Source organism: Cuculus canorus, chromosome 5, assembly GCF_017976375.1.
Source record: "Cuculus canorus isolate bCucCan1 chromosome 5, bCucCan1.pri, whole genome shotgun sequence".
Lineage (NCBI taxonomy): Eukaryota > Metazoa > Chordata > Aves > Cuculiformes > Cuculidae > Cuculus > Cuculus canorus.
In genome coordinates, this window is record NC_071405.1 from 68,865,332 (window position 1) to 68,877,834 (window position 12,503).

The 12,503-nt window shown below is 57.4% G+C and overlaps 1 protein-coding gene across 1 annotated transcript; it reads left to right on the forward strand.

Moving 5' to 3' along the window:
- The first annotated feature begins 4,843 nt into the window (after nt 1–4,843).
- LOC128852366 (dispanin subfamily A member 2b-like) lies at nt 4,844–6,193 on the forward strand. The gene is made up of 2 exons (XM_054068747.1): nt 4,844–5,125; nt 5,718–6,193. The coding sequence occupies exons 1-2, from the start codon at nt 4,910–4,912 to the stop codon at nt 5,904–5,906; spliced, it is 405 nt and encodes a 134-aa protein (XP_053924722.1). The 5' UTR covers nt 4,844–4,909; the 3' UTR covers nt 5,907–6,193.
- The last annotated feature ends 6,310 nt before the right edge of the window (nt 6,194–12,503 follow it).

Sequence of the window (12,503 nt, forward strand, 5' to 3'; positions counted from 1 at the left end):
GATCCTCTCTCATTGGGTGCAGAGACCCCCGGGATCCCTCTTGCTGGGTGCAGGGATCCCTTGGGGGCTGGGATCCTCGGGATCTCCTTTGCTGGGTTCAGGGATCCCCAGGATCCCCCTCGCTGGGTGCAGGGACCCCCAGGTCCGAGGCCGCTTCTGCCGCCTGGAATTGCGAGGGCTGTGGCTCACCCTGCACAAAGCCCAACAGTAATTAACAATCAGACTTAATTACGCCGGCAGCGACCACAGCCTCGTTGACGGAGTGTTCCAGACTGCCGACGGTGCCTGTGCCAGGGCTGCACCCCGCGGCCGCGGGTGGGAGCCGGGCTGAGACCGGGCACAACTCACTTCACCGATGGGCGGCCCGGGTTCTCCCTGCGCAGCGCGGGGACAAAACCCATCGGATTTGGGTCGCGCTCCTTTCCCTCCGGCTGAGGCCGCAGCTCCGCCTCGCCGCCGCTCCGCGATGGGACGAAACCGGGCGAGAAATCAGTTATTTGCAGCAGGGAAAACTAGAGGGCACCCGCGCTCCGGGTTGTGGTTCCCCGCTCCCTTACGGACGGGGAAGGTTAATTAGCTAGCAATTAAGCCTAATTTAGAGAAATAGGCAGGGAATGCGGGAAGCTCTGTCCTGGTTAGGAAGCAAAACCCCTCCCAGGCTGTGGCGGGGATGCTCAGCCGGGAGAAGGAGAAGGTTGGGATGAAGGGGGTCCCTGCACGAGCTCTCCAGATGGATGTGGAAGATGCGCATCCAAGCACATTATACTGTTCATTCCCCATTTTTTTCTTTTGTCTCTCCAGCACAGGGAGAAGGGCACTGCTGTTGGCACAGGGGACAAAATTCAGCCTCTTTCCACCCTGGCAGCGTCCTTTTGGAGCCGGGAGCTTTGGAAGCGCCAGAGGGATGTCAGAATCAATAGTGACTGGCCGGTGCCAGCTGAGGGGAGAGGCCAGGACGCAAAGTACAGAATAATGACGGCAAATGTTGATGTGCCCACGGTGTCCTGGCAGAATCGGGGCACCTCGAATGCCCCTTGGCACGAAGTGTTTTTACTCTCTCGTCTTCCAGGAACAGGACGATGCCCATGACTCATCCCAGGAAAAGCATGCAGGTCCAGGTCCACCTGGTCTTGCTCCAGAAATCCCCGGAGTCACCGTGCTGTGACGCCAGGGCAGCTGGATGTGTCGTCAGAGGGGCTTGAAGGTGGTGTTATCAGTTGTCCATGAAGGATAAACAAAATCACGAGACAGCTCAAAGCTGCTGAGAAGCAAAGTCCATGCTTCCGGGCCCGAGCTGTGCTTCCCTTTGTTTTATTTAAACATCTGCAGGTTTGCAGATGACACTAAGCTGGGTGGAAGTGTCGATCTGCTGGAGGGTAGGGAGGCTCTGCAGAGGGATCTGAACAGGCTGGACCGCTGGGCCGAGACCAAGGGGATGAGGTTCAACAAGGCCAAATGCCGGGTCCTGCACTTGGGGCACAACAACCCTATGCAGCGCTACAGACTGGGGGAAGAGTGGCTGGAGAGCTGCACAGAGGAGAAGGACCTGGGGGTGCTGGTTGACAGTGACTGAACATGAGCCAGCAGTGTGCCCAGGGGGCCAAGAAGGCCAACGGCATCCTGGCTTGGATCAGAAATGGGGTCACCAGCAGGTCCAGGGAGGGGATTCTCCCTCTGTACTCGGCACTGGGGAGACCGCACCTCGAATACTGTGTTCAGTTCTGGACCCCTCACCACAAGAAGGATGTTGAGGCTCTGGAGCGTGTCCAGAGAAGAGCAACGAAGCTGGTGAGGGGCTGGAGAACATCTGACGAGGAGCGGCTGAGAGAGCTGGGGTTGTTTAGCCTGGAGAAGAGGAGGCTGAGGGGAGACCTTATTACTCTCTGCAACTACCTGAAAGGAGGTTGTGGAGAGGAGGGTGCTGGGCTCTTCTCCCCTGTGACAGAGGACAGGACAAGGGGGAATGGCCTGAAGCTCCGCCAGGGGAGGGTCAGGCTGGACATCAGAAAAAAAATTTTTCACAGAAAGGGTCATTGGGCACTGGAACAGCTGCCCAGGGAGGGGGGGGGAGTCACCATCCCTGGAGGTGTTTAAGGGACGGGTGGGTGAGATGCTGATGGGTATGGTTTAGGGAGTGTTAGGAATGGTTGGACTCGATGACCCAGTGGGTCCCTTCCAAGCTATTCCGACCTTGATTCTATGATTCAATGAACCTTCCCAGAATGGCCAGTAAAAGTTTATTACCTTGTTACGTGACAGGGTATAATGAGACTTGACAGGATAATGAAGTTAACACCAGGATAATCACAAGGGGTGCAGTGCCCATGGGGGTTTCCCAAACCAAGTGCCCAACAAGCTGCACCTTCCAGCTTCATCTGTGTTTGGGGGGGATGGAGCCAGGCTTGGGACATGGAATCATGGAATGGTTTGGGTTGGAAGGGACCTCAAAGCCCATCCAGTCCCACCCCCTGCCATGGGCAGGGACACCTCCCACTGGCTCAGGGGCTCCAAGCCCCATCCAACCTGGCCTGGAACCTCTCCAGGGATGGGGCAGCCACCCCTGCTCAGGGCACCCTGGGCCAGGGCCTCCCCACCCTCATTGGGAAGAATTTCTTCCTAATGTCCAAGCTTAATCTCCCCCCTTCCAATTTAAAGCCATTCCCCTCGTCCCATCCCTGCCCTCCATGATCCAGAGCCCCTCCACTGCTTTCCTGGAGCCCCTTTCAGTCCTGGAAGCTGCTCTAAGGTCTCCCCACAGCCTTCTCTTCTCCAGGCTGAACAACCCCAACTCTCCCCGCCTGGCCTCGGACAGGAGCTGCTCAGCTATTGTGTTTTGCGGAATCAAACCCTATAACCCAAAATGAGTTATAAAGCAGGGATGTTTATTTCCAGCGCGGGGGTGCAAGGGGGTTCTCCTCCTCGCTTGCACACCCTATAGCTTAACAAGCAGCTACTGATAGTGTAAAGATGTGCATAGGTCTAAGTGCCTACTACATATTCATACCCTTTCCCCGCGTCGTATTATAATTAGATCTGGAAAGTTCGCTCCAATCTTGCGCCTGCGTAGTGCCTCCTGATGGTTGTGGGCCAGGGTCTTAGGGATGGAGTAGGAAGTCTTCCTCGGGATGAATATATTTCTTTTTGAACTTTGTGCAGATTCAGTCTCCTTTGGCTGTTTTCAAACTCCCGAACCAAATGCAGCAGCTTTCTGCATTCCCATGCCCACTTATCAGTAAACTGCTGCTCGCTGGCTCCTTCATGATCAACTTCCAAGGTCGGTCTTCAAGGCGACCAACGTCAAGCTCTAATGAATGCTCCCAGCCCCCACTTGTCTGCTTTTGCACATCACTTGGATCATCTCTGTGTCCTCGTCTGGACTTGGATCCCTCCACAAGAGTGGGGTTTGATCCTGGCTGCTTGGATCCCATAAAGGAGCACTTTAGGGCGGACGGAGCTGGAGGAGCTGAGCTCGCAGCCAGCCACAAACTGCACCGGTGCTGCTCAAAGCCGCTCTAACCCCCGCACCAGTGGGATTTGGGGAATTTCCCAAGCCCTTTGCACGACATCCTGCTGCCCCACGCCTGCAGCAGAAACCTCATCCTAAAAATCAGGGGAGTGGCAGCTGGTGGTGTGCCAACAGGACGATAACAACAGCCAGGGCTGCTGGCCCCCGAAACCTTCCTCCTCTGAACCTTCAGGGGCCAAGAAGTTGGGTCCCATCAGCCTTGACTGCTCGCACACCCCCAAAACCCAACCCGCTGTCAGTGAGGGCTTAGGGCAAAAGAGGGAAGGGGGGTCCCAGAGCTTGTTTAGGGTTTGTTCACCAAGCACCCCAAAAAAAAGAGGGCAAAGAGGGCAAAGAAGGGGATGACAAAGAGGACAAAGACAGATGGGGTTAAAGAAGGGGAAAGAAGGGAGCAAGGAAATGGGGAGAAGAAAATAATGGGACAAAGAAGGGGGTAAAGAGAGGGACAAAAAAAGAGGGAGACAAGGAAACAGTGGGACAAGGAAAGGGGCAAAAAGCAGGGGGACGAGGAAGGAAGGAAGGAAGGAAGGAAGGAAGGAAGGAAGGAAGGAAGGAAGGAAGGAAGGAAGGAAGGAAGGAAGGAAGGAAGGAAGGAAGGAAGGAAGGAAAAGAGAAAGAGAGAGAAAGAGAGAAAGAGAGAAAGAAAGAGAGAAAGAGAAAGAAAGAAAGATGGGGCAAGAAATGAGGCAAAGAAAGAGTAGAGCAAATAAAGAGGGAGTAAAGGAGGAGAAGGAAAGAAGGGGCAAAGAATAAGGGGGCAAAGAAGGGGGTAAAGAAGCAGAGAAGGAAAGAGGAGGAGAAGGAAAGAAGGAGGCAAAGAGAGAGATGAGGAAAGGGGGAACAAGGAAAGGGGCAAAGAGAAAGGAGGGAAAGAAGGGGACAAGGAAAGGGGTAGAAGGAAAGAGGGGGACAGGGAAAGAGGCAAAGAAGGGGACAAGGAAAGAAGGGAAGAATGAAAGAGGGTGAGAAGGAAAGTGTGGGACAGGGAAAGGAGCAGAGAAAAAGGAGGCAAAGAAGGGGATGAGGAAAGGGGGGTACAAGGAAAGAAGGAAAGAATGAAAGAGAAGGAGAAGGAAAGAAGGGCAGAAAGAAGCAGGTAAAGAAGGTGATGAGGGGAGAAGGAAAGAAGAGGGCAAAGAAGGAGGCAGGGACAGGGGCAGAGAAAGAAGGGAGCAAAGAAGGAGACAAGGAAAGAGCGGGACGGGGCAAGGGGGAGAAAGAAAGGAGGAAGGAGGAAAGAGTGGGGCAGGGACAGGGGCAGAGAGAGAAGGGGCGAGGCAGGAGGGGCGCCCGGGGGCGGCCCGTGCCGGGGGCGGGAGCGGCTCCTCCCGCACAGGGGTCCTCCTCCCCCCCACAGCTCCATCTCGAGAATCGAAAGCGGCGATGGAGCGGGTGGCCTGGCCGGGACCCGCGGCGGCGCCGCCCTACGAGCCGCTGGGCCCGCAGCCCGAGGGCGAGCGGAGGGCCACGAGCGCCGTGGTGGTGGTGGAGCCCCCCCGGCAGCCCCCGCCCCGCGACCACCTCGCCTGGTCCCTCTGCTCCGCGCTCTACGCCAACGTCTGCTGCCTCGGCTTCCTCGCCCTCGTCTTCTCCATCAAGGTGGGCGCGAGCGGGGCAGCCCGGGGGTCCCGGTGGGGAGGGGGCACCACCGGGGGAGGGGGTCCCGGTGGGGAGGGGGCACCACCGGGGGAGGGGATCCCGGTGGGGAGGGGGGGTCTGAGCTGGGGATGGGGCATCACTGGGGAAGGGGTGTCCGAGCTGGGGAGGGGGCACCACTGGGGGATGGGGATCCAAGCCGTACGGGGTCCTAGTGGGGAAGAGGGTACCACTTCGGGGGGTCCCGACTGGGGATGGGGGTCCGAGCTGGAGGAGTCCTATCTGTGCCAGTTAGGACGCCCATTCTCTGCAGCTGGGACCTCCGTCTTCTGGTGGGACCCCTCTCCAGTCCGGCCCTCCCAGCTTGGACCCCCATCCCCAGTTGGGACCCCCCCCAGGTGGTACACCCCCCTCCCCTTCCGGGACCCCCTCCAGTCAGGACCCCAGTCTCCCGATGATACCCTATCCCCAGTTGGGATGCCCAAGCTGTGACCCCTCCAGTTGGGATCCCCCCAAGCTGGAACCCCAGTTGCTCCTCTGGGCACCCTCTCTGCTGCCCCCATCCCCACTGACCCCCCTCTCCTCCTCCCCGCAGTCCAGGGACCGCAAACTCCTAGGTGACTACAGTGGGGCGCACAGCTACGGCTCCACCGCCAAGTACCTGAACATCACCACGCAGCTGCTCAACATCTGCCTCATCATCCTGGTCATCATCCTGCTCGCCAGCGGCGTCATCGTCCTGGCAAACCCCTTCCGCCCCGGCGGGAACCTCGGCCCCTTTTAGCCCTCGCCGTGCCCCATCTCTCGCTGCACCTGCCAGGAGCCCGCAGGGATCCCCCCTCGCTCCTCCAAGCCATGGGGAGCCCTTCCTGATGAGCGCCCACACTGGAAGCGCCTGCGGAGCCCTCTCCTCCGGCAGGAGCCGCACACCCAACACCAGCAGCCAAGAGTCACACGTCCTGCTTGACACTTCTCTGGCGTTTTGTAGCTCCAAGTGCCTCTATAAGTAACCCCGCGGAGAAGCCTCCTTTGGAGAAAAGCTGGATCAATAAAGGTTTCTTTCACTTTTAACCCATCTCAGTTTCGTTTTGGCGGGGGGGGGGGGCTTGGGGTCCCCTCCCAATCGCGGCATCTGTCCTCAGGATGCACCTGGAAAAGGGAATCGCCCCTTATTGTGGAGGTGATGCCGAAGGGTGCGCTAGGCTCGGTGAACCCGGGTGTCATGTCGTAACCTCAGCCCTGTGTAGCCGCTCGCCCATCCGTGCCACGGTGGGAGAGTTCAGAAGGGTGAAAGGCAGGGAGATAAGGACAGTTTGATAGGGAAAGGAAAAGACACACACACACAAGCAGAAAAGGAATTCGTTCCGTTCCCATCGGCGGGCAGGCGTTCCACCATCTCTGGACAGCAGGGCTGCATCACACCTGGTTCCTTGGGAAGACAAACATCATCACTCCAAACATCCCACCCTTCCTCCTTTTTCCTCCAGCTTTTTACGCTAAGCCCAAAGCCCAAGGGTCCGGAATATCCCTTGGGGCAGTTGGGGTGTGCTCTCCTGGCTGTGGCCCCTCCCAGCCCCTTGCACACTCCAGCACTTGCTAGTGGGGAGGGAGAGGAACAGGAAAGGCCTGGATACTGTGTTCAGCGAAAACATCCCTGTGTTCCCAGCGCTGTGTCTGGCACAAATCCCAAACAAGCCCCATCCTGGCTACCGGCAAGAAAATTAACTCCATCCCAGCCAACCTCATGTTCTCCAGCCATTAGTCCATACCTTTAATGCCAGGTTCAGGTCCCACACTACCTGCCAGATCCTCATTAACCCCTACTCTTCCCATCCTTTGATGCCATACACAGAGACCACTAATGTCCACACTGTCCTCAAAATGCCCGTTGCATTCATCTGCTCCATGAGTTTGGGCCCCATCCGCTATGGATGCCACGCAGGATGGGAGAGATGGAATGCTGTGTGGAGATCCTGGGCATCGCAGCCAGCTCGGGGTGGCTCCCTCTACGGTAATTCCCACAACGTGCATCCCAAATCCCGGTTACACCGACGCAGAGGTGGTTCCACGCCAATCTCCACTACTGGTCCCTTTTGAGCAGACCGTAGGGTTTAACACTGCAATAAGCTCCGGCTTGGCTGTATCCACAGCCTGCAGTCCCTCAGAGGTGTCCCTGCTCCATGTGGAGCCTTCCCAGGGAGCCACACTCTTTCCTGGGACAGATCTGCTGCAGGATGGGCTTGTCCACAGCCACAACCACGCTGGTGGCCAGGGCCACCATCCCTTTGGAGGGACTGCAGCACAGCCACAACCACAGGCGCTTCCAGATGACCGTGCCCTGGGGTGGATTTGCCCCCAGCCACACCAGGGTGTCCTGCTCCCGCGTGGCCTCATCCACAGGTCCCGGTCTCTTTGACTGGAGCTCCCACTGGAGCCACATCCTGCCCAGTCTGGCAGTGATGCCCTGGCCGCCCGCCAGCCCTGGCTCACGGCCGCTGCCGTTATCGCAGGCATGGCAGGGTTGGGCGGTAGCGGCACAGAATCCCGGCAACCTGCCATGGCCAAAGAGAGCCGCTAACGGGCACCGCTAAGGGGCACCGCTAATGGACGGTGAGGCGAGCAAGGCCCATGGAGCCTCCTGATCCATAGGAAAATAGCCAGGACAGCCGTAAATTCCACCAAGAACATCCCCGTCAGATCTGTCATCATCTAGAACCCTTCGAGCAAGCACTGGTCCCAGGACAGACCCCTGAGGGACACCACTTGTCTCATGCCTCCATCTGGACATCGAGCTGTTGACCACTACTCTCTGAATGAAACAATCCAACCAATTCCTTATCCACCCAACAGTCCACCCATCAAACCCATCTCCAGTTTAGGGAGAAGGATGTTGTGGGGGACCACGTCAAAGGCTTTACAGAAGTCCAAGTAGATCACATCCAACGCTTTTCCCACGCCCACTGGTGTGGTTGCCCCATCATAGGGTCACTCCACTAGGTTGGTCAGACAGGACTTGCCCCGCTGAAGCCACGCTGGCTGCCACTAACTACCTCCCCGTCCTCTATGTACTTTAGCAGAGCTTCTAGGAGGATCTGCTTCATCATCTTCTCAGGCACAGAGGTGAGACTGACAGGTCGGTAGTTCCCAGGCTCCTCCTTTCCACAGTTTTTAAAGGTGGGCACAACGTCACCCTTCTTCCAGTCACCAGGGACTTCTGATTGCCACGACTTTTCAAGTAGCGTGGAGAGTGGTTTGGCCACCACATTACCCAATTCCCTCAGGACCCTGGGATGCATCTCATCAGCTCACAGAGACTTTGATATGTTCGGACTCCTCAGGTGGTCACAAACCTGATCCTCCTATACAGTGGGAGGGGCTTTACTCTCCTGGTCCCCTTCTTGTTGTCCATTGACCCAGAGGGGATGAGGAGAGCGGTTGTCAGCAAAGACTGAGGCAAAAAAGTTGCTGAGTCCCTCAGCCTTCTCCTCATCGGTTGATACGAGGTCACCATTTTCAGCCATCAGTGGGGGTACATTCTCTTTAACCTTCCACTTCTGATTGACATACCTGTAGAAGTCCTTCTTGTTAGTTTTCACTAAGTTCAGCTACAACTGTGCCTTGGCCTTCCTGACCCCATCCCTACACAACCGGGCAGTGTCCCTGTACTCTTCCCAGGTTCTCTGTCCCTGCTCGCACTGCCTGGGCAGTTCCCTCTTGCTCTTCAGTTTGACCAGCAGGTCTCGACTCAGCCATGCAGGTCTCTTCCCTTCCCTGCCCAGCTTCCTACATCTGGAATCCGAGTGCATTCAATCCCAGTTGAATGAAAAGCATCCTTAAAGGTCTGCCAGCTCCATTCTGCTCCCTGAGGACCCTTTCCCAGACGGTTCTACTGACCAATTCCTTGAAGAGCTGGAGGTCTGCTTTCCTAAGCTTTAGCTTCCTGACTCTACTCATTGCCTGTCCCGTATCCCTCAGGATCTTGAGCTCCACCAGTGTGTGATCACTGCAGCCCAGGCTGCCTGCGATCTTCATGTCACCGATGAGTTCATTTGCGCTGGTAACCACCAGGTCCAGTATTGCGACATCCCTGTGTTCTCAGCACTGTGTCCGGCACAAAGCCTAAACCAGCCCCACCCTGGTTCTGGGAAGGAAATTAACTCCATCCCAGCTCAACTCGGCACCCTTGTGGGGAAGAGGCATCTAGATGGGCTGCAAAGCGCTTGTAAGTCTCATCCTGAGGGTGCAGGTAATGTCTCCTCTTTGCCAGGGGGTCACCAGGAGCATCCCCATCCCAACCAACCCTCAGGAGCAAGCGGAGCTGAGAGCAAACAGTTCTTGCGTTGAGGGGCTGTGCAAGGGGCTTGGGCAAGATCACAGACCATGGAACTGTAGATGGTTTGAGTCAGAAGGGACCTCACAGCCCACCCAGTCCCACCCCCTGCCATGGGCAGGGACACCTCCCACTGGATCAGGGGCTCCAAGCCCCATCCAACCTGGCCTGGAACCCCTCCAGGGATGGGGCAGCCACACTGCTATGGGCAGCCTGTTCCAATAGGATCCCATCGGATCATAGAAAAGCCGAGCCCAACCGTGACCCTGGGCAGACAGACATGGGACAGTGGCGCCAGGAAAGGCTTCCAGAGAGCAGAGGAAGCTGGAGGTGGTGTTGGCTCTGTCCCAAGTCACCTCCCTGCAGGAGTGAGCTGCACGACTCAGCCCTGGGAATGCCGGGTGATGGGGATGCCCACCACGGTGAAGGGAAATGGTGACCCCCTTTCCTCCTCTCCACAGCTCTACCAGCATCAAGCCTTCACACCAGCCGCTGCTGCGAGAGCTGGATGGGAAAAGGGCAGCAATTCCCACATCTTGGGGCAGCCACACAGCTTCAAGGGTGCGCCAAGTGACCCGGGCAAGACCCTGCACAGAGTCCCGGCTGCAGCCCATCTGGCAGAGCTTCAGGCACGCAGCTGGCCTGGCTTCCCAATTGTCTGTCTTGCTGGAAGCCTCTACGCTCCTCATCCTCAGCTCCTCAGAGCTGGAGCCCTACGAGAACGGGAAGAATACCTCTTCTTGTTTGCCTCTTCCCAAGAACATTGGGCTCTGGCCAAAGAGCCTTGGTCATGAGTAAGAAGTCAGAAATCCCGCCCACGAAACAGAGCGGATATTTGTTGCAGGATCCCTGGCACGGGCTCCGGGTGAATCATTTATTCCATTGCTTCTTCCCGTAAGAGCAACCAAGCGTGCGGCCCCGGGCAGGACAGGGCTGCTCACTGCCTGCCCGGCCACGGATGCTCCTGCCAGCGGGATGTGCGACCCAACATCCCATCCAGCGGCAGGCTTTTAAAAGGGCAGCAAAGCCCTGCTCGCATCAACCCTCCTGACCTCTCAGGCTCTTGGTAGCGCTGGAAACAGCCGCATCCCATTATCCAAGAGGCCGCGGGGTGTTCTGGGTCACTCCCGTGCCTGCACGCTCCCTCCTCTTCCCGCTTTCTCCGTGACCCATTGACGACACAACAAGGAATCCAGCCTTGTTCTGCCCAAATCCCTCACCGCACATCCCTGCTCCAGAAGGTTTTGATGCCCACAGGGCTGTGGGCTCATTGCACATCCCAGGAGATCTCCCTCCCTCCTTCCAGCAGCCAACACACGCACAAAATCCTGGGACACACCTGCCGAGGGATGCTCTGCAGCCAAAGCCCCCGTGGTCCCCGCCCGATGTCCCCATTGGGAGTGGGATGGAATCAGACAGAGAAGCAGCCCCTCGCGCTCCGCACAGCCCCACAACCCTCCCATGTCTCCCCAAAAGGCAACTGGGGGGCTCAGCACAGGGACGCCCCTCGCCTCTTCCTAGGGATGCTCTGCAGCTAAAACCCACCAGGGTGGTCCCAGTCCAATGTCCCCATCAGGAGCGGGATGGAGTCAGAGAGGGAGAAGCAGCCCTTCACCCTCCACAACACCCCAAATCCCTCCTGCACCTCCCCAAAGGACAACTGGGAGTTCAGCACAGGGATGCTGGTGACGAGCGGGAGGGAGCTGCGAGGGACAGCGGGAACCGTGAGGGCTTCGAAAGCAGGGAGAGCAAAGCCCTTTTTCTGGGGGAAAATCCACCCGACGTGGGGCTGCCGCCCCGCCGCAGGGAGAGGCAGGGTAGGGTTGTTCTGAGGACACAAACAATCCGTTCAGGCTCTTATGGCAATTGCTTCAGGCTGTTGGAAAGTGGCCACATAGTCCTTTAACTCCCAACCACACTGCGAGAAGTGAGTGGTGGGAGATGCGCCAACCCTCGGCGAACCGCGTAACCCAGCAAGACCCTCTCCGCCAAACTGCCTTCCCCCAGACCTCATGGTCCCCCATTCACCTTGAGGACCCTTCCCTCCTGGTGTCCCAAAGCCACTTGTCACTCCAGCCTTTTACTTTCACCCCCACGGCACCCCCTCCCTTCCGCCCGGCCCCACTCACCAGCACCGCCGGGGACCGATGCAGCGCCCCAAGGTTCAGCAGTGCAGGGTGGACATTGCTTCCCTGACCTCCAGCCTCTCGTTTGTCCAGGTGCAAAAGCAAATCAGTGAAATAGCTGGGAACACAGGCAGGGAGGCAGGAATTTCATCAGGCAGCTGGCCCTGAGCTTGGGTTGGTGAGAGCAGCAACCACACTGATACCGGGAAAGGGGATCCCCAAAGGGACACTTGGAACCGATGGACAAGGAACGAACGGGCTGCGCTCAGCCCTTGTGGCAGCTGCTTGCCCCCATCCAGCATCCTGACACCGCCGGGGTCAGGATGAAGCAAGGGGTGCCCCGTGGAGGGAACCCAGAGCCCCAAGATGGGGAACCCGTGCTGGGTTCCTGCAAGGAGCTTTTTTGACACTAAACATCCCCAACATCCCCACCATGCCCTCCTCCATCCATCCTTTTGCCCACCCCCACCACATCCTTCTCCATCCATTCCCTTGCCCATCCCTGCCAGCCTCCCTGCTTCTAGCAGTAGGGATTTCTTAATTGTCCCTGCGACCTAATGAACCTCATTAACTTCAAAAGGGAGAAAAGGAAAAATAAAACTGCTTTTCATTTCCTGTGGATCTGGGACAAGTGACGTCAGGACCAGGACTTTCTGATCCTCGCCAGCAAACCTGTGCGGCGCAGGTGACAAACGCCTCTGCCCTCCTCCTGCCCCAACCCCTCTGCTCTTCCGGAGCAGGAGCAGGGAAAACCCCGTTTCTTCCAGCACTGTCAGGACTGGGGCTTTGCGTTATCACACCTTGAGGAGCGGCCACCAGGCAGGAAGGATGCTGACGTTTCTGAAACCCATGTTTATAGCTCTGTGCTTTGGTGGTGGTTTTGGGTTTTTTTTTGTTTTGTTTTTTTTTTTTTTTTATTCAGCTT